The 25,040-nt window shown below is 37.5% G+C and overlaps 1 protein-coding gene across 2 annotated transcripts in view; it reads left to right on the forward strand.

Annotated features, from left to right (window-relative positions):
* The window catches only part of FMN1 (formin 1), a 357,503-nt gene that overhangs the window by 184,776 nt on the left and 147,687 nt on the right, over positions 1-25,040 (forward strand). For both annotated transcript variants that reach the window (XM_043989842.1, XM_043989841.1), the window contains 4 exons: positions 9,083-9,144; positions 12,928-13,016; positions 21,186-21,315; positions 23,007-23,153. In XM_043989842.1, coding sequence (XP_043845777.1) covers positions 9,083-9,144; positions 12,928-13,016; positions 21,186-21,315; positions 23,007-23,153 — 428 coding nt within the window. The remainder of the gene's footprint in view (positions 1-9,082; positions 9,145-12,927; positions 13,017-21,185; positions 21,316-23,006; positions 23,154-25,040) is intronic.

A 25,040-nucleotide genomic window follows, 5' to 3' on the forward strand; every position in this document is an offset into this window, starting at 1 on the left:
TTTGATTCTAGAGGATCTTACTAACTAGATACTAAGTATCTAAGGATCCTGTGGTATACAGGGTATTCCAAAAATTTTAGTGCAGTTTTTTGGAACGACATATTTTTTCCTAGATGATCAGGGGTTTAGAATGAATGAGGATAGGGTATCTATCCTCAGTCTGGACTGACTGTATTTGGTGTCCTGGCCATCCCCACCATTCTTGTTGCATATGCTGCCCTTTCCATTTGGGGTGTCTATGTAGTTTTGACATATTTTCCAAGAAGGTATTAGTAAAGATCTCTTGGAATGATACCTATGTTTTAGTCTTTTAGGACTTCAGGTGCAAAGTACAATTCACTGACTTGACATTTTTTTTTTCTTTTTCCTTTGAAACTTCTTTCATTGGATCTCTGAGTGTATCTTGCTTTCTCTGGGATTTTTATTAGTTATTTTGGGCTTTAAATATAATCTCAATATCATTATATTCATTTGAAGGAAAATAATCTTTAAATTACTTTTAGGTTCATTTTAAAATCAAGTCATTTTGGTTTTGTTTTTGTTTTTGGTGGGGGAATGAGGGTTAAGTGACTTGCCTGGGGTCACACAGCTAGTAAGTGTCAAGTATGTGAGGCCAGATTAAACTCAGGTCGTCCTGAATCCAGGGCTGATGCTTTATTCACTGGGCCACCAACTGCCCCCAAGTCATGTATTTTTTAAGATCTTAGAGACTCATTATCAGTAATCCTATGTTTTATGATATGCAACTGAAACAAAATCAGCCTTTTCCAGTAACTGGTCCAACTAGAACTGAAGTTATATCAGGGCTTGTTTCATTCTTTATATGTGTAGCCCTAGATCCTAGATCCTCTGTATCCTTGACACATGATAGGCAGTTAATAAGTTTTTGTTGATTAATAAATGTTGATAATATAAAATATAGCTATAAAATATAACAAAATATAACCGTGTTTTGAATCTTGTTCTTACTAGATCAGTGATAGTATTCTAGTTATCAACTGATTTCCTTCATAAGTAACTTGATTTCCTTTCCAAAAGCCACAGAACATATTTGTGCCTTGTTCCCTACACCAGAATTAGGGAATTCATTTAGAAAGGATATAATACTATTTAGACATAAAACTCTTCCAATGAACTCCTGTCTTTTGAGTCAGACCTTTATGAACTGTGTGTCCAGGGTATGTGGAAAGATAAGGCAAAAAAAAATTGCATCATCATCAAGAAATTTTTACTTCTCTGGAAGGCCTTTAGTAATCTATTACAAATAATAATTGCTAGCCTTTATCTCATGTGTTAAAGTTTTCAAAGTGCCTAATATACATTATCTCATTGGATCTTCATAACTACCCTTTGAGGCAGGTGCTATTGTTATTATCCCTATTTTACCGACTAGGGAATTCTAGTTAAGTGGATTACCTAGGGTTTTACAGAAGTATCTGAAGCAAGATGGGAAATGTCTTCCTAGCAGCCTCAAAGGATAAATACATTCCATCCACTCCTTTTGAATTTGGCAAAGATTCCTTTGAGCTATTTGGTTAGAATGTGTTTTTAAATAAAAGTTTATTGATATTTTCTGTTTCTTACATTATCATAATATTTCATATATCCCTCCTCTTCCCCATCCCTCTTCCAGAGAAGCATTCCATATGACAAATAGTATTTTAACAGTATTTTTTTCCAATTACACGTAAAGATAGTTTCCAACATTCATTTTTGTAAGATTTTTGATTAAGATTTTGTAAGAATTCTCCCTCCGTCCCTCCCTACCTCCCTTTCTTCCCCACTCCTAAAGCCAGCAAACAATCTGATATAGATTGTACATTGCAATCATATTAAACATATTTCCACATTAGTCATGTTGTGGGAGAAAATAATTAGAACAAAACGGAAAAACCGCAAGAAAGAAAATATAACAACAAATACAGTGAAAATAGTATATTTTGATCTGCATTCAGACTCCTTAGTTTGTTTTTTTCTGGATGTGGAGAGCATTTTCTGTCATAAGTCTTTTGAAATTATCTTGGATTGTTGTATTGTTGAGAGGAGCGAAGTCTATCACAGTTGATCGTCACACAGTGTTGTTGATACTGTGTACAATGTTCTTCTGGTTCTGCTTATTTCACTCAGCATCAATTCATGTAAGTCTTTTCAGGTTTTTCTGAAATCTGCCTGCTTATCATTTCTTACAGCACAATAGTATTCCATTACATTCATATACAACAACTTGTTTAGCTATACTGCAATTGATGGACATCCCTTCAATTTCCAATTCTTTGCCACCACAAAAAGAGCAGCTATAAATATGTTTGTACATGTGGGTCCTTTTCCCTTTTTTAAGATCTCTTTGGGATACAGACCTAGCAGTAGTATTTCTTGGTCAAAGGGTACACACAGTTTTATAGCCTTTTGAGCATGGTTCCAAATTGCTCTCCAGAATGGGCATGGTTCCAGAATGCTCTCCAGATCAATTCACAATTTCACCAGTAATGCATTACTGTTCCAATTTTCCCACATCATCTCCAACAGACAAATAGTATATTTAAGGGGAAAAAAGTTAGCACAACCGACCCATACATTGAAAAAGTCTGGAAATATGTACAACATGTAACATTTGTGGACCACCGCCCCCCCCCCTCACTTCCATGTAGGGGTTGGTTGGGAAAGTTTTCTCCTGTCTCTTCACTTGATCTTTATAATTTCATTATGTTTACTTTTGATTTTTTGGGTATTTCATTGTTCTATTTACATTGTTGTTGTTACTGTGTTTATTATTTTCTTGGCTCTGCTTACTTTGCTTTGCCTCAATTCATACAGATCTTTCCATGCTTTTCTGTATTCATCCTACCCATCATTTCTTATATCACAGTATCCCATTACATTCATTTAGCACTATTTAATCATTCCCCAAATGATGAGTATCTACTTTGCTTCCAATTTTTAGCACTCACAAAAAGTGCTGCTATGAATATTTTGGAGTATTTGGGAATTTTTTCTTATCAATACCTTCATTGGGGTATAAGTCCAGTAATAGGAGTCTCTGGTTCAAAGTATGTGAACATTTTAATTGCTTTATTTGCATAATTCCATCTTGCTTTCCAAACTGATTGAACCATTTTATAGCTCTCTCCTAACAATGTATTAGTTGTATTAGTATTAGCCTATCTTTCCACAGTCCTTCTCACATTGACTTGTCATTTTTATACAGTTAGATTTTATGAAATCTATATTCCTCTGCCACTGCTTGGGGATACTTAAAGCCAGTATTTCTCTAGAACAAGGGTTTTTAACATGGGCCCTATGAGTTTATTTTTAATACTTTCATCATTGTATTTTACTATAACTAGTTTCCTTTGTAATCTTGTGTATTTTATTTTTGAATTTAAAAACATTATTCTGAGAAGGGCTCCAAAGGCTTTACCAGACTGCCAAAGGGGTCTATGGCATGCATACACAACACAAACACACACACACACACACACACACACACACACACACACAGGATAACCCCTGCTTTAGAAGTGTTGATAAGGAAATAATGATAGTGTAAAAATGATGTAAAGATAAAAGCTATTAGCATAGGCTCCTTCCCTTATTTTCTCAGGGTAGATTTTGCCTCTCTCCCATACAGTTCTCTCTTTTTCATTATCCCTCATTGTCTTTTCTCACAATTATCATTATCTCTCATAGTCAATGTCTCTCTTGTTCTAGGTAAAACAAAGTGTGAATGCTGTTAGTGAAGAAATAAAGAGGAACTATTCAGAATTCATTATATTCTTTCTTTTTAAAAAATAAATTTTTATTGGTCTTTTTTATGTTACCATAGTTTCCCCCTTTGTTCATCCCCCTAGCTCTCCCAGAGAACTATCTTGAAGAACCAATCAATTTTTTTAAGATAAAAAGGAAAAAAGAAGAAAAAATTCAGCATAACTGGTCCAGCCATTAAAGAAATAGGAGAATACGTACAGTGTGCAAAACTTGTGGACTTCCTGCTTCCTTCTGCAATGGAAATGTCTTCTCATATCTCTTCTTTCAAGTCATGTTTATTCTTCATAATTTTGCAAAAATTACTTTTCCATTTACATTGTTGTAGTTATTATGTATATTATTTTCTTGGCTCTTCTTACTTCACTCTGCTTCAGTTCATATAGATCTATTTTTTTGTGTTCATCATATTCACCATTTCCTATAGCATAGTAATATTCCATTACATTTATGTACAACAATTTATTTAGCCATCCTCCTGATATATATTAGATCCCAATCACTGTTTTTTTTTCTAACTGGAATTCAAAAATAGGATGATTAATAAAACTCTAGGCTTAAAAAGTATCTCTCCTTTGTTCTAAAAATCTACTGATAATGAAAAGTCTAGTACTTAAAATGCTGATAGAGACCCTGATAGTATATTTAAATCCAGAACTGACATAAAAGAAACAGAAAATCCAAGAAATTCATACCTCTACCCTTCCTTGGATCTAAAATCCTGCCCTTTCCTCACTTTTTATTTTTGTGAGATAAAGGAGGTCTAATTATACACATAGAAGAATACTGGGGTGGAAAGGCAAAGGTAGGAGATGCCTATTTGAGAATCCGATTTATGGTTTAATTCTCCTGAAGAGAGATAAAAATCTTCTCCTCATGTCTTCTGGGCACAGTAGAAGGACATAGTAGATTAGTGTAGCTAGGTAGCAATGAATTTGAATCTGGCTTTTGACGCTCACTGGCTTTGTGCCACTGAGCAAATCACTTAACCTCTCTGTGACTCAGTTTCTTTATCTGTAAAATGTGTATAATAATAGTACCTACATCACAAAGTTCTTCTGAGGATCATATGAGGTAACATATACAAAGTGCTTTGAAAACCTTAAACCATCATATGTGTTAGTTAATATTATTGTTGTTATTATTTTAAGAACAGAAATGTAGGAACATAAACTAAATCACAGAGTCCAGCTAATCTGACCTCCTCATTTTATAGTTGAGAAAACTGGGGCAGCTAGGTGGCGCAGTGGATAAAGCCCCAGCCCTGGATTCAGGAGTACCTGAGTTCAAATCCTTAAACCATCATATATATTAGTTAATATTATTGTTGTTATTATTTTAAGAACAGAAATGTAGGAACATAAACTAAATCACAGAGTCCAGCTAATCTGACCTCCTCATTTTATAGTTGAGAAAATTGACACTCAGTAGGTCCCACATAGATAGCAATTGTCAGAAGAAGGATTTGAACCTGGAGCCTCTAACTTTTGGGCCTTACAGTTTTTGCTCCTCTTTCCCAAATTAAACTATTCTAAAAGCCAAGAATGAGCAGAAAATAGGGATTCATAATGAAACATTGTTGAAACTGATCCCCTCTGTGGTCCTCGCATGGTTTATGAATGAGCTATTAGGGTGTTAAGTTTCCCATTAACAGACTTGGGTTGTCTCATCAGTCTTCTCTTTGCTAAGAATATATTCAAGCAATTGTCAAATCTTTATTGACTTATTGTCAAATATTTATTAACCAACTACATTCAAGGCAGTAAAGGAGAGAGACAGAATCATATGATACAAGATGATGGAGTAAATAAGAATAATTTTAGTGTGTGGAAGTGAAGAGATTCTAGGAAAAGGGACGGAGCACAGGAGAGACCATCAAATTTGACAGCTAACTTTGTTGTAGCTTCCCTGATCCTTTGTCTTTTGGACTTGGTTTATCTTGGAATTAAAAAGTGCTGAGGGTGAGAAAACGGACCACAGGGCAATGAGAACTCCTAGTTTCACTATGCTTACCTTTAAACCTGTGAAAAACATTTTTTAAGCCTGAGAGGGAAGCTTACCTTTTGTGCAAGGCCCTTTGCCTGTGCCTGCGACTGGCACATAGTTTTATGTGTGCCTGTTAGTTTGAATGCATGATGCAGATCTGCTTTTTGTCCAGGCTGACGGTTATTATATCTTAATGGGTAAAACACTACGCTAATGATCCTTGTGTATATAAATTCTTGTAGTAGAGAGCAGGCACCAGAGGACCACATAAAAATGTTTGCCTCAATTTCCCTGCAAAAAAGGAGCTCAGAAACCAGACTCAGCCAAGTAACAGATTTTTAAAGGTAAAGGAACCCAATAAAATTACCAGCTTTTCACAGCGTGTGTCTACTTCCTTTCGACATATTGTGAGGTGTAGGTGAAGTATTCTAACTGAACTGACAGTGTGAGGGGGACAGCTCAGGAGAGAGCAAGATAAAAGTAAAAACCACCAGCAATGATTGATCTTCGCTTTGTGGATTTGACACTTCACCTTTCAGACACCATCTGCAGGAGTGTTGGTATAATGAGATATGGAAAGGAGATCAAAAACTGGAATACTGTATCAGGGCCTTAAGGCAGGCAGCATTATGTTTTTTTGGAGTATTGGTATTTGTTCATCTTGCTGGAATAGCAAGATGAATGGGTTCAAAATAGGGTGAAAATGAGATTTTGTCAGACCTCAGGTAACACAAAGTCATATCAAAGAATGATTTTTTTTTCTTGGTGTGATGACTTCCCTGTTGGTTTTCTGGGTTAATATAACATACTTCAAGTTTTATAGGCTGTGCTTTTGTACAACAAGCATTTATTAAGTGCTTATTACCTGCTAGGCTTTAGGAGTAGGTGTAGGGTATATAAAGAAGTCTAAGAAATGGTCCCTGCCCTCAAGATGCTTGAAACATTTACATACAGTGAAAGAAAAAAGCCCAAACAAGGAGGCAAGAGACCTATATTCTAATCTTGCCCTAATCTTCACACTAAGCCTACACTATTTGCTATAGCTATGTAGCTTAAAACAAATTGTTTAAATAATTGTGACTGTTTTGCCCTCACTTGATACATCTGTAAAATGGGGGTATGGGAGTGATGATAATACTTTATCTTCCTAAGGGCAAAAGGATATATACTGCATGAACACTTAATCCTTAATCTACAGATGTGTGACCTAAAAAGATAATAATAAGGAAGTAAATGATGAGTGTCAAATGACTGATATATAGACAAACAAAGGCAATAGGAATGCCAGTTGGAAAGAAATTGTAGTCATGGAAAGCTTCAAGAAGCAGGTGAGAAAGAATACAACTAGGTGTATTCTTTTACCTGCCCATTTCTCTCTACAATGCCTGTAAAATTCTAGAAGGTTGCATTTATATCACTATTAGGAATCAAAATGGTTGAAGTTTTCTCTTTTGATATCTCTTTTAGGTATTAAAAGAGATAAAAGAGATAAGTGAGAAATTAATAATCACTAATGATGTTTCTTTATAGTTCATATGTTTTCCTTCTATCTAGAACACAGATGATAACCAGTTGACATTTACTTACTAAATCATGTGACTAAATTATTGAATCTTTAAATAAAAAATAATAGATACTTATAGACAGTATAACTCATATGTTCTCTGGTTAAATTTACATGGTAACCTTTTAATGTTGCTATTCAAGTGCAATATCAGGATGTATCAAAATTTTATTTTAGATGTAAGAAAAATATTCTGTTCATTTTTAGTATTTTCCTTTTCCCTCATAATTTCTTTGGCTGATTTTTGTAAGAAGGTAATGGGATTTGCATAAGGCTGAAAAGGTATCTGGCCATTTCATTTAAATGGTTGCCGGAGGTTTAAAGGCTTGTTCCATCTGATAAATTAGTGAGTTCATATTATTGACACACATAAAATAACAGTCCTGCTGGGAGGGTAAATTCTTTCCTCCTTCCTTCAAGTGATGACTGCATTTTCATTTAGTGGTTTCAGATTGGTCTATGGCTTTTCAGGTTTCATTCAGTTTAGATGCTTGGCTTTGTTACTAAAGTATTAACCTTCTCTTTCCCCATCCACTTCCCTCCAGTCATAGGTCAACCTTAAGTATTACAGTGAGTGGGGAATCAAGGAATTAAGGTCTTTGCTTAGTATCATATGATGAGTTAGATCTTAGTACAGCTGAATAGCTTTGTTGCATTTGATAAAATGATTCACATGGTCCTAACTTGGAAAAGAAACTACATGAGTTGAAGTGAACCTGAATTTTTACCATGATGGTCTTCACCATGTTTGTATTTTTTTTCCTTCTGCCTTCTCCAGGAGTCACATTGTAATGCCAGTGGACAGATTAATAATTGACAGACAAAATTTTAAAGCATTCTAAATGTCACTGGTCCTTTTAATAAAATTAATTAGCCTGCCATGGAGAAAATTTACTAGCCTGCTGGTTAATTTCACAATGTAAAATCAGGGAACAGAGTGTGGGGGGTGGGGTAGAGAAGAAACCTTATTACTTTTGAATAATTATTTAAAGATGTGAGCCTTGCCTATTTCAAACATTTTGGATAGCCAAATCCATGAGGGCTTTTAAATCTCAGCATTTCTGTCCCCACATAGAGGGAAGAAATCAAACACAACTAAAATGGAGAGAGTATCAGGTAGCAGCTAAATGGCTTGTTTAGGTTACAATGCAACAATTCAAGTGGTAATAAGATTGGGGGACAGAGAGGTTGCTTTAAGATTGGGATTTGGGAGGTGGCCATAATCTTCATTTGCCATCAGCCCTATTTTATTCTTCATTCTCTTCATAACCTAAACAAGATGTTGGGTTGGCAGTGGAAAGGTGCTTGAAATCACATGCCTGGATAAATTTAATTTGCAAAAATTTTCTTTGTTTCCCCCCAGAAAGGGAAAGAATCCTTTAGTCAGGTCTGTGACACTAGGTACTAAATCTCTTCAATTACTGGCTGGGAAGAAAGATTAAAAAACGGGCCTCAAACCTACACCCTGGTTTAGTTCTAAAGCATAAACACTTCTCCTGCAGAGCCTAAATTAAACAGCAGTCGGACATGGAGTTTGTGGAATTAAATGAGGCAGGGCAAGGGCGCAGGCCAGTGATAGAAACCATTTTGGCTCCTTTCATTTTGGCCCCGTGGGGATAAGGGAAGGGAGAACAGTAACATGGTGAAAGGCATAGTTTGTGCGAGAATGTGTGATATTATATTGCTTTGAAACTGGGAGTGAAATAAATGTTGGCTGGGGGGGGGGGTGTCTAATGAAATACTTCATATTTCTCTCTCTCTCTCACTTAGCAATTTTCAATGTGGATGATTCCGTGGTAGACTTGGAAACATTGGAGGCTCTGTATGAAAATGTAAGTATCAAAGACCTGATGATCCTTATTTGTCTTTGCTGAAGGCAAAAAGGGCATTGTGGGTAGCAGAGCTAGCCTTGGAGTTAGATAGACTTTGGGTTCAAGCCCTTCCTCTCACACAGACTAGGCATGTGACTCTGGGCAAGGCACTTAGCAAGAGCCCCAAGGCAATATTTTTCTAATATATTCTATATCAGTTATTAACAAGTTGTTGATATGCATTAGTAGAAAAAGTGTTCCCATTACACCAAGAGTTCCCTATACCCATGAAATCACAAGACCAGGCCAAAACAAATAAACCAGTCAAAAGAGACCAAAAAAACCAAAGATAAAAGATATTTTTATTAATCTTTAAACATAACCTCTTCCACCTGGGAACCTCAAAAATGTACATGATCTTTATCTGGACACAAGAATTAAGCCATTCTCCTTTGAGAGATGAGTATTTCTCTCTTGCATTTAGTAGCTAATTATTGTATTAGGACCAAGGTTTTTTTCCCTTTCTTACTTCCTCATCCAAAAAACCACCAGTGTAGGAAATCTCTCTTAAAGATTTTCCCAGGCCAAGATCTAATCAGACAGTTAAAGAAATTCTAAGTTTTTGTATTTACTCAGACAGATCTGGAGAAGTATTGATTCTCCCTTTTGCAGACAGGTGGTTTGGAAATTGATGTCCCTTTGACCAAGATGTGGGTGACCCAAGTCACATACCCCAAGACCCTCATTTTAATGTAGCCCACCTCCCATTATGTTAACCAGAGTTGATTGGTACCCCTCAGGAACACCTACTCTTAGTAGAGCATATAAACTGTTAGTCCACCACTATAACTGCCTTTGCCCTAAGAGAAATGTCCAAATGATCATCCCTTTATTAATAAATGTTCTGGCCTTATTGATAAAATTATCAAATTACCCAAAAAGTATGTCACTCAGAATTTTTTAATCATCACACTCCACTAGAAGCATTAATGGGAAAGTTGCTGAAGGCTGAGATGATAATAGGAATTGAACTATTTAAAGTTCTGTTGTGGTACTTATGCTAGTAGGCTTCATTTACATTGTTGGAGCTGCCTTTCACAGACACTCTGTTCTGATGGAAAAAGCAATAAGATGTCAGGAGCCCCAGGAGACCTGGGTTCTAGCACTAGCTCTTCCTCTAACTACATGTATTCTCTTGGGTAAATCTTTTTTTTTTTTTTTTTGGTGGGGCAATGGGGGTTAAGTGACTTGCCCAGGGTCACACAGCTAGTAAGTGTCAAGTGTCTGAGGCTGGATTTGAACTCAGGTACTCCTGACTCCAGGGCCACTGCTTTACCCACTGTGCCACCAAGCTGCCCCCTTGGGTAAATCTCTTAATCTCCATGTACCTGAATGGTCTCATTTGAGAAATAGTAATACTATTTTGCTACTTAATCCCAAGGGCAGTGGATAGAGTGCCAGGTCTGGAGTCAGGAAGACCTGAGTTCAATCCAGCTTCAGACACTTACTAACTGTGTAACCCTGAGCAAGTCACTTAACCCTGGTTGCCTAGGTTTCCTCCAGGAGAAAGAAATGACAAACCACTCTAGTATCTCTGCCAAGAAAACCCCAAGTGAGACCACTAAGAATTGAGCAGGACTGAAGTGACTCAACAACAATACAACACCTTAATCCCAGAGGTGCTAGTGGGAGCAAAATGAGATGACGGATATGAAAGTACTTTGGGAGGTAAAAAGAGTTATAAAACTATAGGATGAGATTATTTGGAATATAAGTGAACAATTACTGTTATTATCCAAGTCAGGTGAGAAGGATTCCCAGAAGAACCAGAACAAACATAGTCACATTCTTGTGAGTGGACCCTTCAGCATTAGTGGGAATATAAAAGCAAAGGAAACAGGTCACCAAATGAGTGACTTGGGAGCTGAGTCCTGAAAAGTGACTTGAGGATCTGTCAGTTATGTGGTGATTCTTGGGTTTAGGAAATTATTCCATTGAATTCTGCAAATAATTCTTGTGTTTTAATATTCTGTGAGTTGCTGTAGAACATACAAAGTACCATTCTTGACCCCTACCCTTGAGGACTTCACAATGTAGGTAGAAAGAGAGCGCGCGCGCGCGCGCACACACACACACACACACACACACAGAGGAAATAATTTATGATAGTATAAGAATGCAGTATGGCAAAATGGATAAATAAAGAGGCACCCGGGCTAGACTTCAGGTAGTTTCAAGCCTTACCTATGGATCTTACTAGCTGTGGGATCCTGGACAAATCATTCAACTTAGTTTCCTCAGGAAATTTCCCAAGTGTTGAACACTAAATCATGGGTGAGTTGTGATCTGCATTAGTGATAGGAATTCCCATTGTGGAAGTTCTCTATGCTAAAAAAGAACCACATGTTCTCTATATGCTCAAAATGAAATGAGAACTACAAATTTTACTGAGAACTGATTCCCCACCCAGTCCCCTCTTTCACAGACAAATGAATTGCCTGGGGCTGACTGTCTTTGTCATTTCCAGACTCTTAATGGACTTAGGGACCTTCCCCCAAACAACTTATCCCTTCCCAATGTTTCCCCACCTTACTCCCTGGACTTTATGTTGTTATGTAAAAAGGATCCACTACTTAGTATTTTCTATTCCGAGTTAGTAGCCTCTATACTTAGGAGCAGTTCTATTGTTTCTTTTGTTAAAGGTTCATTTACATTAAGTAGTTGTACATCACTCTGGAGCAATCTCTTGGTTCCCTTTTTGCTTGGTTACCCCATAAAAACCCTGTCCTCTGTTCCCATCTTTGGGTATTCCTAGCTTCTGAGCTTTGTGATACCAAGAGCTATAGTTCCTCTGCCCTGATTAAAGACCTTATTTCTCCTATATTGATTGTTGCCTTAATTTCCAGGTTAACAGAAACAATAGATAATTAAGTATATATTTTGCAGGTGCTATCAACATTCAAAGAAAATGATGAGGATGAATAGTAGCTTAAAAAAAAGCACCTGATAATAAACATATAATGATTAGAACTATTCTTGACAGTAAAGAAGAACTGTAACGTGTTTGAGGCCTGGTAGAAGGCTAAAGAGTTTCAGGTATGATATAACTTCCAGGTCACAGAGGGAAGAGAAACAATTTTAAGACTGAAAAAACAGTAACAATTCACATTTATGTAACACTTTAAAGTTTACAAATACATGTCCTCCCTAAAACTCTATTCAGTGTTGGGAGTACATTGTTACTGCCCCCTTTGTACAGATGAGTTAAGTGAGGCTTGGAGAGTTTGTGATTTACCCAAGTTACACAGTTAATAAATACTACAACCAGAAATTCAACTGAGACTTCCTTATTCCTGATCTGTCATTCTTGCCATCCTTGAAATATTGGGAACAAAAAGAGACTCTTTGAAGAAAACATCCAGGGAGCATATACCTATAATGTGTTTTACATGACAGTATGTGTATTAAGGGGGGAAAAAATAAAGTGTGCCTCAGAGTCATTTCTAAACTTGGGGTATAAGTATCTGGACTTCCTGTTTATACAACCTGATGCCATTGGCAGCTCAGCCTCTGAACCTTTTCATCTCTGATATTTTGGCTTAAAACCAGCCACCTACATCTCTGCAGTGCATGGAAGGAAATCCACATGTGAAGATGTTCTTATCCACCAGCTTGAATAGCCATACAGACTCCAACCATTTGTGTATATTGGACCAAATGATCTCTGAGATCTCTTCTAATCCTAAGAGTCTACAATTCTACAAGGCAGCCTCTCATTTCTTCCATTTTGTTATTTCATCACAGAGAGCCCAGAAGGACGAGCTGATAAAAATAAAGAAACATTATGAAACCTCCAAAGAAGAGGAACTTAAACTATTGGACAAACCTGAGCAGTAAGGAAATGTGAATGTTTCTTCTCTGGGTGGGAAGGGGAGACTGTTAAGGTTGGGGCCAAAGTGGGGATTACTGCCCTTCTCTTCCTCCCTGCCACACCCTTCTCTCCCCCCCCCCACCTTCCTGGTCTCTCAGTTTCAAAAAATAGAACCCAACTCTTATAGTCTGTTAGGTCACAATGTAGTCATTACAGTGACCTATTGCATAGGCTCAAAAAAAAAAAACAAAACCCAACAAAACACCAAACCCTCAGATGCCAGGAAATTCGGCATCAAGATTTAAGCTGCTGCATACTCTCTTACTCCCCTCCATTCCCCCTTTCCCCCTAGTTTTAGTAACTCACTAATTCCTCCTAGACTAAACATTCCGGCTAAGAGTAACTGAGGAAGATAACTTAGCTCTGACTACTTGCCTACTCTAGGAAAGAAGCAGCATCAGATTCCTAGAATTAATTAAGGTTATTATTTTCCTAAGTCTTTCCTCCAATAAATAAAGCCAGATCATATTTTGCTCCCAGATTCTTCTAGCTACCGCTCTTCTTGTTCTTTTGGGGTTTTTTGTTTTCTTTTTCTCCTCCACAAAAAGCTTTCAAACTTCTCTCTCTATTTTCATGTTCATACCCATCTTTTTTTCCCCCTGCAACTGTGTCAGTTTTATTCTGCCTTCCCACCTCCCATTCTTTCAGGTAATATCTGCAGTAAGATCAGAGATGTAGGGGGCAGCTGGGTGGTGCAGTAGATAAAGCACCAGCCCTGGATTCAGGAAGACCTGAGTTCAAATCCATCCTCAGACACTTTACACTTACTAGCTGTGTGACTTTGGGCAAGTCACTTAACCTTCATTGCCCCACCAAAAAAAACACACCAAAGATCAGAGATGTAGAAGGGACTCAAAGTGAATCTTGGGATCCTTCAAGCTACTATTGACTTGGGCAAATCACAGCAAGCCCAGTCTCAAAGAACCAAGAAGACAGTAGAGAAAACTGATGGGGCTCTTGGCTCCTTGGTCACAGTTAGCATCAGGAAGGATCCTAGGAGAACCGATGGGACTGAGTATCCATAGAACTCTTTAAGATGATTTGAGCCCTTGAATACATAGTACTGAGCTTGGAGACATTTCCCTCCAAACTCCCTTACATATACTGCTGAAGATCTGTAGGGTGGCTGGGTCTATCCTAGGCAACCCCCAGTGATGGTAGGATTTCCAGGCTTGAACTAAATCCTTGAGATGCCTTTGGGTCCCTTGGATGTGCTCATGGAGGTTTTGGGCCATGGTTCCAGAAATTTAGATAGGAATAACCCTCAGAAAACTGGGAAATGGATGAAGATAATTTCCAAGTCTTTCCCTTGTCCTTTTGTTGCCTCCTTCCTTTTCTTATGCTAAGGTTCTCAGGACCTTCAGTATTGCAAGGCCATTCACTATGTTGTTGTACCTTAGCCCTGCCCTCATTTGCAGTGCCCCATAGTCTAGACATGCCTTCCTCATTGTCTTCTCTGGCTCCCAACCCTCAATCCACCCTTTCCTGTTACGTGTCTAATTTTTTCTCAAACCATGCTCTCTTTTTAGCTAAGTCTTACAAAAGTGTTAATAGTTGACTATGAAATAGCTAATGGTGGGAATTACAGGCCATGGAAAATTTGAGATATCTGGGGAGAGATGTTTAGGTAGGGCAAGCTTTTCAGTGCTCCTCTAATTGCACCATGTAGACAATTGCCTACTGAGACATTTGGAAAAGATCTTAGTGCCCATAGTCAGCAGTGCCATTATTTTTAAACTCAGTAGATAGAATGCTGAACCTGGAGTCAAAAAGACCTGAATTCAAATGTAGACTTGCATATATACTAGTTATGTAACCCTAGGCAAGTAACTTAATCTTTACCTGCCTCTGTCTCCTCATTTGTAAAGTAAGAATAATATCATATAATTCCTATGGTTGTTGTGAAAATCAAATAAGACAATATTTGCAAAATACTTTTCAAACTTCACTGTTTTATATAAATACTAAGCTGTGAGGAAGCATCTTTGCCTGGGGTTTTTAGCTATGATTGATATTTTAAGCAATGAGCAAATAGCAAATAGGTAACTGGGGGAGGCATGCTTTTACTTCTCTCTCCCCTGGCTCTACACTTCCATTCCTGATATTTCTACCACCAGGAGCCTTTAATTTTCCTTTTCAGCCCTGTCCCCTTCCCATAATTATTCCCAGAATGCCAAGATGTCAGATCATAGAATATGTGTATGATAACAGCTCTTAGCCTAATAATCATTGTCCCTACAGCTGTCATGTTGAAGTATTGGGAGAGGAGGTTTCTAATCTAATGGATTATGACCTTAATTATTCCTCAGAACATCTATGACCATCATCGACAGCAAAGCAGGCATTTTTGTTGTTCCTGGCAGGGTGGGTGTGCATGGGTTGAGTTGCTGGAAGGAGAGGAGAACGAGAGACTATTCAGACTGAACAAATTTTACCTTCCCTCCCGACCTCCTGCACAGTGTTGTGTGTGTTTGAGGTTTGCCAGAGTTTGACTCTCTGGCAACCTATTAGCTCTTCAACTCTTAGTGAGTTGACTATAAGTATGTTTTACATACTGGAAAATATGAATCATTTACTGAGTTCCAACATTGCAATTTCCTTCAAGTACTGTGGTGCCAGTCCTGTAAATCATAGCAAGGGGCGGTTGGCCTCATCACTCACCTCATCAGTTTTATTCCATCCCAGCCCCAGAATTGGAAAAACATTTGTCGTATAGCAGTTGTCTACTTGGGGCAATACCGAAAGCCACTTGTGTGTTAGAATTAGACAAGGGATTTGGGATCTCTTTGCTTCATACTTATTAAAAGGAGTTCCTGGGATATCTATCCATCTCCCTTTTAACTTAGTCAGGGACTTCAGAAATAAGAAACCAATGACTAGTCTTTTAAAAACAAGTTGAGAGTCACCAAGTAATCCTGGCAATTTGGTAACTGCTGTCATGTAGTGTGACACAGGTCAAGTAACTTTTAGAATGTCTCTAAGATATTCAGACTGAAGCAAAAATGGTTTTTTTTTTAAATAGAGAGAGGAGAGAAAAAATAACTAATCCATATTGATATAGCACTTTACAAGCTATAAGGTACATATATCACTTTTCCCTTTACATGTGACTTACCCTTTGGAAATTTGGAAATTTGTTCCTCCATTGGGGTGTAGTGGAAATAAAAAATCCCTCTAGATTTAGTCAGATGACCTGTATTTGAAACCAAGAGCAGGACTGGGAATGTTAAGAACCTAGATGCACTTACTCTAAGCTAACATATTTTGTAGTAAACTTAAGCTAGAGAAAACCAATGTTCAGAGTCTAAATGTTCATAATTTAAAAAGAAAAACATTGTATTTGTATTGGGCCCTACTTTCCTCATCCATAAAATGAAAGGGGTTGGAATAGATTATCTCTGAAGTCCCTAATAGATTTAAATACTAGGAATCTCTGAAATAATTGATCCAAAGATGTGAGGGTAGAATAGAGAAAGTCCAATTAATCAAAAAGTATTTCTTGATTGCCTACATTGTAGAAGTCAATTTGGTTGGCATCATGGTAGATACCCAGAAGAATAAAAGGTGGTCTCCAAGAAGTTTACATCTCATTGAAAAGAAGACTCCAGCACATTTTGCCCCTTCCCCAATAAAACGGAAGATAGCCATAGCATCCTAGCACTTTACAAAGTCTGACTTTACTTAGTATTTTAGGAACTTGTCCAGGTTGCTTTAAGACACTTCTAAGAGACAGCCTCAGTTTTTTTCTGACTATGCCATTTACATTGTAAACTGCAAAGTGCCATTCAGACATTAGGCTTGCTTTTCTCATTACGATTTCAGAGGTTTCTGACGCTGTTTATATGACAAATAGGGAGGGAAATCTCCATCTTCTAATACAACATAGCTCTGTATTGTCAAACTTGCAAAGTTCCAGTAGGCATGAAGAACTAGATAGTTAACCTGGTGGACTGTAGGGCTGTAGCTCTGGGTGGAGAGAAAACAGCTGGGAATGGGAGAAGATGTTTTAAGGACATAGTGTCCAGTTGGCTTCATAGTAGCATATTTCTTATAGTCCTAATCAAAGTTAATTTGAAAGTGTCTAAACCTCCCCCTTACACATGTGGCCGATACAGATAGTAAATCCTTCTCCCTTTTATGTGCACAGACCCAGAAAAAATTTCCTGGAAAAATTTGGAAGTCTTCCTTTATAACTATTGCTTTCTAGTTCTGTTGAAAAATTTATTTCTTTGTAATTATTTTGCTGAAATCAAGGGCATCTTTCAGTTGTCCTAAGTTTCCTAGTAGGAAAAAATCCTTAGTACAGAAAAAGAAACCCCAACTTTAGGGCAGAAAGCACAATTTTATGTCATAGAGCTGTTTGGTAGTCAAATGAATCCTATGGAATCCGTCTCAGAATAATATCTTTTAAATGCATTAAAAAAAGGATTACAAGTAAAAAAACCCAATTATATTCAAGTTGTTATCAAAATGATAAAAAATAATAGCTAGCATTTCTATTGTGATTTACATGGTTTTCAAAGCACCTTACATATGGCAACTCATTTGATCCTTACTTACCACAACCCTATGGGGCAGGTACTATTATGCCCATTTTACAGACAAGGAAATTGAAGTACCAAGGAATCAAGGAACTTGCCTTGGAATCACACAGCAAGTGGAAGTGGCAGGATTCAAACTTAATGATGTTTTACTTCAAACCCTTACAGTCTATCTGTTACCATACCTACCTGACCAACAGGTTCATAGACCCTAGTTTAGGAACCCCTACTTTAAGGTTTAGGGCTTGGAACTGCTGTTGAGAGGTAGGGGAAAATGACTCAGGGAGACATTCATTCTGTTAATTTATGAACAGAAAAGTAACTTCCTGGGTTGTTGGTTTTTTCCCCCTACATGCAGATATACATCTAGAGCGATAAATTTCCATATAGTTCCTGAAGCACAAGGACAGCATTAACAAGAACACCCTTCTGTGTACCACAGAGTAAATGAATGTTCTCATAGCTTCAGATGATCTCACCTGCAAAGAGATAATGAGAGCATGGAATAGTTGAATTGGTGAACCAAGTATTGATAATTAGTTTCTGTAACATTTGATTAGAATTTATTTATAAGAGGAATACACTACAGAACTACAACATTTATCTGAAGGAATATGGCATAGGCATCATTAAAAGACATTTGCTTTGTAGTAGCTGAATCTTAACCAGGGACTACCTTTTTGAAAGGTTTTAAGATGAGAGACACAATTTCTAATTAGGAGTTGTATCCCTGAAGGTATGAGAAGAAGACAAGAGTTTTCACTTCTGGGGTGTCAATTTGCTTAGCTATAAAAGCATGGGTTGTCATAGAAAATTTCTAAGGCCCCTTCCAGCATTAAATACACTGATCTTTGGAAGCCCTATTGTTGATCATTTTCCTTTCCCAAGATGTTTTTCCTTGCCATTCACCCTAATGACCAGAGGTTATAAGGATTTTGAAGAACTCCTTTCCTCCCAGAATGCCCTTTGCTGAAGCAATTAAGGGCTCAAATATCCTTAATATCTCAAATGAAAGATTTTGACATGAATGGAGGGCTAAGTATGGAAAAGCAGTTGATTATTAAAAGTTTATTAAAGTGAAAATATCTCCAGAAGTAGAGAAATCATAAAGTGTGAGTTAAACTTCTTCAGGTGCAGAGTTAAATGCCTTCCAATTTTATCCTGTGCAAAAGTGTTCTTTATGTCAGACTGCAGAAACCTCAAGGAAATGGTACAATGGGTCCATCAGGACCTTTAGAAATACCAATTAGTCATCATCTCAATTCCAAAATCAAATTAATAGCTGAGTGAGTGGATTCTCTCCTTTGCTGAGGTCATGGGCAGCTGTTTCCATTCATATTCATTTATGCCCCTTACTCTGATTGTTGGCCTGGGTCAGCTATTCCAGCCTAAGTCTGCAATGCATAGTAATGCCTGAACTCAGACAGTGAGTTACTATGTAGATCAGTCCCCACATTGAGCTTTCTGTTGGGATCTGTTGTTAGTGTTTTCTTTACACTTTGTCAACACATGTAGGGTGAAGGGAAAGGATGAGTAGTTATTAAGCGACTTAATCAATATAGACTACTAATCTAAATTATAGATGTTCACATAGAGACCTTGATACTAATTAATATTAATAATAACTAGCATTTATATAGTACTAGGATTTCAAGTACTTTATATGTGTTATCTACTTTGATCCTCTCTGCAACCCTATGAAGTAGGTACTATTATTATCCCCATTTTAAAAACAAGGAAACTGAGGCTGACACAGGCTAAGTGACTTGCTCCAAGTTAACAAAGTTAGTAAATATCAGAGGTAAGATTTGAACTCAGGTCTTGCTAACCTCAAGACCAGGACCCTTTCCACTCTTCCATGTGGCACCTACCTGCTTTATCATAGATTTAATGCTTGGAAGTAACATTAGAGACCATCTAATCAAGCCTCATTTCACAGATAAAGAAGCTAAAGGCAAGAGAGGTTAAGTGGTTTGCCTGAGATGACACAAATAGCAGAGCCAGATTTTGAACCCAAGTCTTCTGACTCCAAATCCAGTTCTTCTTTTTTTGTTACTCCAGTCCACATTCTAACTTTACAGACGGGGAGACAAGACCTAGAAAAGTGACATTTGCTGAAAATCACATGGTGACGGAGCTGGGTCAAGAATCCAGGTCTTCTATGTCAATGCTCTTTCCACTACTCCATACAGTCTACTTGCTTTTTCCTGGCCCTGAATTCTGTATGTCATTTAACCTTATAAACTTAGCTAGAATTGGTATTTTGAAGAAGGGAGTTACCATGCATAATTTCAGATACTAAAAATAAAAATAGGCACTTACACTGATCTTTGCTCTTTTGGAGCAAACCAAATATGACAATAGAGACAAGTGGTCATGGTTTTCAGCAACAACTCTCCTGGTCCTAAGATGTTTAACATCAATTCAATGAATATTTATTAAGTACCTACCTAGAATAGCATCTGGGCATCAGAGACGATGAAAAGATAAATAAGACATGCTCACTACCATCACAGAATTTACTATTTAATAATACAGAAATATGCATATATATACACACATGTACATATAACATACATATATGTGTAGATGCTATGTACATATATGTACACATACGCATATGTACATTTACACATACGTGTGTAAATACTATGTACATATATGTACACATACACACAAGAGGTCAGCCAGACGGCTCAGTGGATAGAACACTGGCCCTGAAATTGTGAGAACTTGAGGTCAAATCTCACCTCAGACACTTATTAGCTGTGTGACCCTGGGCAAGTCACTTCATTCAAATTGCCTTAAAACATCCGAGACCATCTCCAGTCATCCTGATATATATCTTACCACTGGATACAGATAGCTCTGAGTGAGGTTGGTGACTTTGCATAGCCCTCCCTCACTTAAATCTAATTCACTGCAAGTCATGACATCTCCCTGATGAATGAAGGAAAAAACAACAACGTACACACCCATGTGTACATACACATATCTTCAGGGAAAATCCATTAAGTAAGCTAATTTTTAATAGAGGCTAGATGAGAAATGCAAAAAAAAAAAAAGGTTGTATGTGAACCATATTTATAATTAGCATCTCTATAGTTAAGGTTTGCAAAGCATTTTACAAATATCATCTCATTTTATCCTCACAACAACCCTGGGAGGTAGATACTATTATTATACTCACTTTACAGATGAGGAAACTGAGGGAGACAGTGGTTAAGTGACTTATTCAGGGTCACACAGCTAGTAACTTATTGTCTGAGGTCAGATCTAAACTCAAGTCTTCCTGTTTCCAGTGCTATCTACATGTTAAGTAAGCAAGCAACTGGGTAGAAACAGAACTCCTTGGCCCTCAATTTCTAGTCACAAAGTCATTTCTGCCATGTAGTGGAGCTTTTGTCAGTTCTTAGGATTGTTTCATCCAACAGCTTTTGTAGGTGTTGGATTTAAAATACTTAAACTCATACCAAAAGTAGCTCTTCCTCAAATAAGGAAAACTCTATGGCTAGCTCCTTTACATCTTGTTTCTGTCATTGAATTTTCCTGAATACATCTATATGTGTAATTCATTCTTATTTCCACAGATTCTTATATGAGTTAGCCCAGATTCCAAATTTTGCTGAACGTGCTCAGTGCATAATCTTCAGATCTGTCTTTTCTGAAGGCATTACCTCTGTTCATCGAAAGGTGGAGATCATTACACGGGCTTCAAAGGTTTGTTCATTACCTAACTTAATATGATACTCAAAGACAGGGGGATAGATAAAATGCCCTCCAGAGAGCATTTTTTGCTAAAAGATTCTAGTTTTTACAAAGGCTTTTAAAGTAGGAATTTTGTTATTTTTTACCTTTTTTTGCAGGGTGGGGGTGGGAAGGGGAGAAGAGAACAACTATGCATCCCATATGCCTCCAGATGTACACACTGGTTCTTTAATTATATTGAAAACAAAATCGTTTTATCATAGTTTCAGCATTTGGTAATAATGATGATGATGATGATTGACATATATTGTTTTTCATCGTGTTTTATATATACTGAAAAGCACTTTTTATGATCCTCAAACAATCCTCTGAGATAGAATATCTCCTGGGTAGTTTAAATGAGAAAACATCTTAGCATTGAATACATAATTTTGATTACCTAGGGCTCATCCGGTCTAGAAGATAAGATAGATTCTAAAGACTTGGAATGCAAATAAATAAGTATATGGGGTGGCTGTGATTCTAAAGAGTATATCACTATTTTTTCTTGGCTGTATCTTTGGGCCATTTACTGGAATTTTGTATGATCAGGGCCCCTGATATAGGCATGCAAAAAGGTAAGTTGAGTGTCAGTAGAGGGAAGAAGAGATTCCAGATGGGTGTCACCAAATGGGGCAATACTCACCCCATTCCAAGAGGCCCAATATGGTCATAGCCCTAGCCGTACCACATGTTAAAATACTTTGGGGGTTCAGCACAAGGCTTAAATGGTTTCATTTCCCCGTTTTCTTTCAAAGATCCATTTCCATAAGAACACAATATTTTCCATGAATGACTTGATACTTAATCGATTCTCAAGTGGTCATAGGTTTGGATTTTTTAGCCCAAATATTAGATGTTTTTAATAAAAATAAAAACGATAACTATTACCATACTATAACAAATTCCCTTAGTACCACCCTAACAGGAAAGAGGAAAAGATTGGAGGTAATTTAAAACAAACAAAAAAAATTTCATCTTTGTTCTGAAATGGATTTCTATCCATCTAAGACCATAAGGAAAAAATAAATTCTCTAGAATTTTTTTCATTTAAATAACAAGAATAAGAAGAAAACCAAAATGAGATGGGGATCTAAAGGAAACCTTGAACAGTTTTAAATTGTAAAAGTTTATGGACTCATCAGCAAGCACATAGTAAATCCCAGTGCATGGCCTTAGGTTGCTTTCAGAGTGGCTGTCCTCTTAATTTTATACTTAGTGAGAAAGGAGAAAAGTCTTACTGTTTGTACTATACTGACTATAATTGAACTATACATATATAAATGGCCTGTCTTCCAAATAGATTCTTAAGTGGCATTAAGTTCCTTTCCACACTGAAATCATCAAAGAGTAGGCCTAAATATGTCAGACTTAAAAAAAAATGTAGAGACTATTATTAAAGGGTTTTTGTTGTTGTTGTTGTTTTTTAAGCCTCAACAGGTTCAAAGAGATCATGGTTATTCCAGTGAATCTTTAATAGTGTAAAATATGTAGTGCTTATAATTTGGTGAATAGAAAGCAGTAATTTTATGGGCATTTCTGGGAAAATTGATTGGAGAAAATGTGTTTTTAGACCAATGACAAACATTACCTACTGTCATGCATCAGCTACATTATCATCTGACCAGACTAATTAATCATAACTTGGTATTTGCTTTTCACAGGGATTGCTAGACATGAAGAGTGTAAAGGATATTTTAGCCTTGATTCTGGCTTTTGGGAACTATATGAATGGAGGAAACAGGACCCGGGGTCAGGCAGATGGATATAGCTTGGAAATTCTGCCCAAACTCAAGGATGTCAAAAGTCGGGTTAAGTATCTCTTCATTCTGGTCTAATAGACATCAGCCATTTTCTATCCTTTAATTAGGTACTCTTTTGAACTTTTTTTTGGGGGGGGCAGGGCAATGGGGGTCAAGTGACTTGCCCAGGGTCACACAGCTAGCAAGTGTCAAGTGTCTGAGGCCAGATTTGAACTCAGGTATTCCTGAATCCGGGGCTGGTGCTCTATCCACTACGCCACCTAGCTGCCCCAATTAGGTACTCTTGAACAAGAGAAATCCCTATATGCATAAAAATTAGCACTCTCTGAATAATGTACAGTCATAGAGAGGTGACCAGAGCAAAATGAGGTCACTTGCTCAGGGTCATAAAGTCAGTATGTGCCAGAGATGAGACTTGAACCCAGATCTTGGACTGTGAGTCCAGCTCTCTATATAGTATGCCACATTGTTTCTCATACTTCCTTAATTAAAACAAATAATTTTGAAATATTCTATTACTCTCCCTGAATTGTCTATAAGGATTCTTGTTCTTCATAATTTTTTTTTCCTTTGCCTTTGCTCTCCTTTTGTTTCCCAAGACAAGGTAGTTTTTCCTGCGGGATGATTAGCTCTCACTCTCAATGGAAGAGTCTAGCACTCCTTTATTTCTGCCTGTCTATCTATTGCTTTAAACAAGCTATTAGGGGCTGAGTCTCAGGAGCAATGAGGAGGATGTGGAACAAATAACCCATCATGCCATCGATCTTGAGAAACACCAGCCTAGCGGAGCCTGGTGTTGGCTACATGTAATCTATTCTTTCCTGAATGGTAGCAATGAGGAATCATCATTATGACTGTGCATTTGAATTACTTCTTAGCTCACTACAACAATTGGGCTGGAGTCTACCTACTGTCAAAGACCCCCGGGCCTGATTATCAGTTGGCTCCACACCCCTGCAGAGCTGGTTCTTTAGGAGTCACCAGCCTATACCTTGGAGTCCCATGGGGACTGGGGGGAGGTGAGGGAAGGCTCACAGGCAAATTAGAATTGGACCCATGTGAACAGGACACAAAGGCTGCCTTGTGGGAGGGCCTGCTCTCCTCTGGCCTCCCAGGGTCATAAAATGACATGGTATTTCTTTTAAGCTTTTTTTTTTTTTTTTCACGCCATTACGAGCACTCCTACGTTGTGCCTCTGCCCTTCTCTCCCTCTCTCTGTAGAGTTGGAAAAGTTGTGGGGTGGGGGGCTGTGCAGGGGAAGGGATGGAATAGAACACTTTTCGATTCTGCTTGAGTCTCCTTTTCACTCTTCTATTCCCTCTTAATTCATAGCATACTTAATAATAATAATAATAATAGCTAACATTTATGTGGTGCTTATGTGCCAGGTACTGGGCTAAGTGCTTTTCAATTGTTATCTCATTTGATCTTCACAAAAGCTCTGTGAGGTAGGTGCTATTATTGTGCTCATTTTACAGATGAGGAAACTGAAGCAATCTTGCCCAGGGGCATACAACCAGAGTCTGAGACTGGATTTGAACTCAGGTCTTCCTGACTCCAGACCAAGTGCTCTCTTGACTGCACCACCTACTTGCCCCAAAGGAAATACTTTGTGTCTGTTTAACCATTGCCTCAGAAAAATATATAGATAAAAGTTTTAGAACCTGAAGAGACCTTAGAGAGCCCATAGCTTTAACCCCCTCCCCCCATCTCCTTTTGCAGATGGGGAAACTGAGCCTCAGAGAAGTCATGACTTTGCTAAGGGTCATACTGGGAATAAATATCTGATTTAGAATTTGAATCTGGGTCATTTGTCTCTAAATCCAATTTCTACTATAACATTGCACTTAGTAATACTTAACAAAGGCTTTATTCATTTATTCATATTGTAGAAATACTTTGCTTTCTCTTATCATCTATTTCATTCCCATAGTA

This window comes from Dromiciops gliroides, chromosome 2 (genome assembly GCF_019393635.1).
Source record: "Dromiciops gliroides isolate mDroGli1 chromosome 2, mDroGli1.pri, whole genome shotgun sequence".
NCBI classification, from domain to species: domain Eukaryota; kingdom Metazoa; phylum Chordata; class Mammalia; order Microbiotheria; family Microbiotheriidae; genus Dromiciops; species Dromiciops gliroides.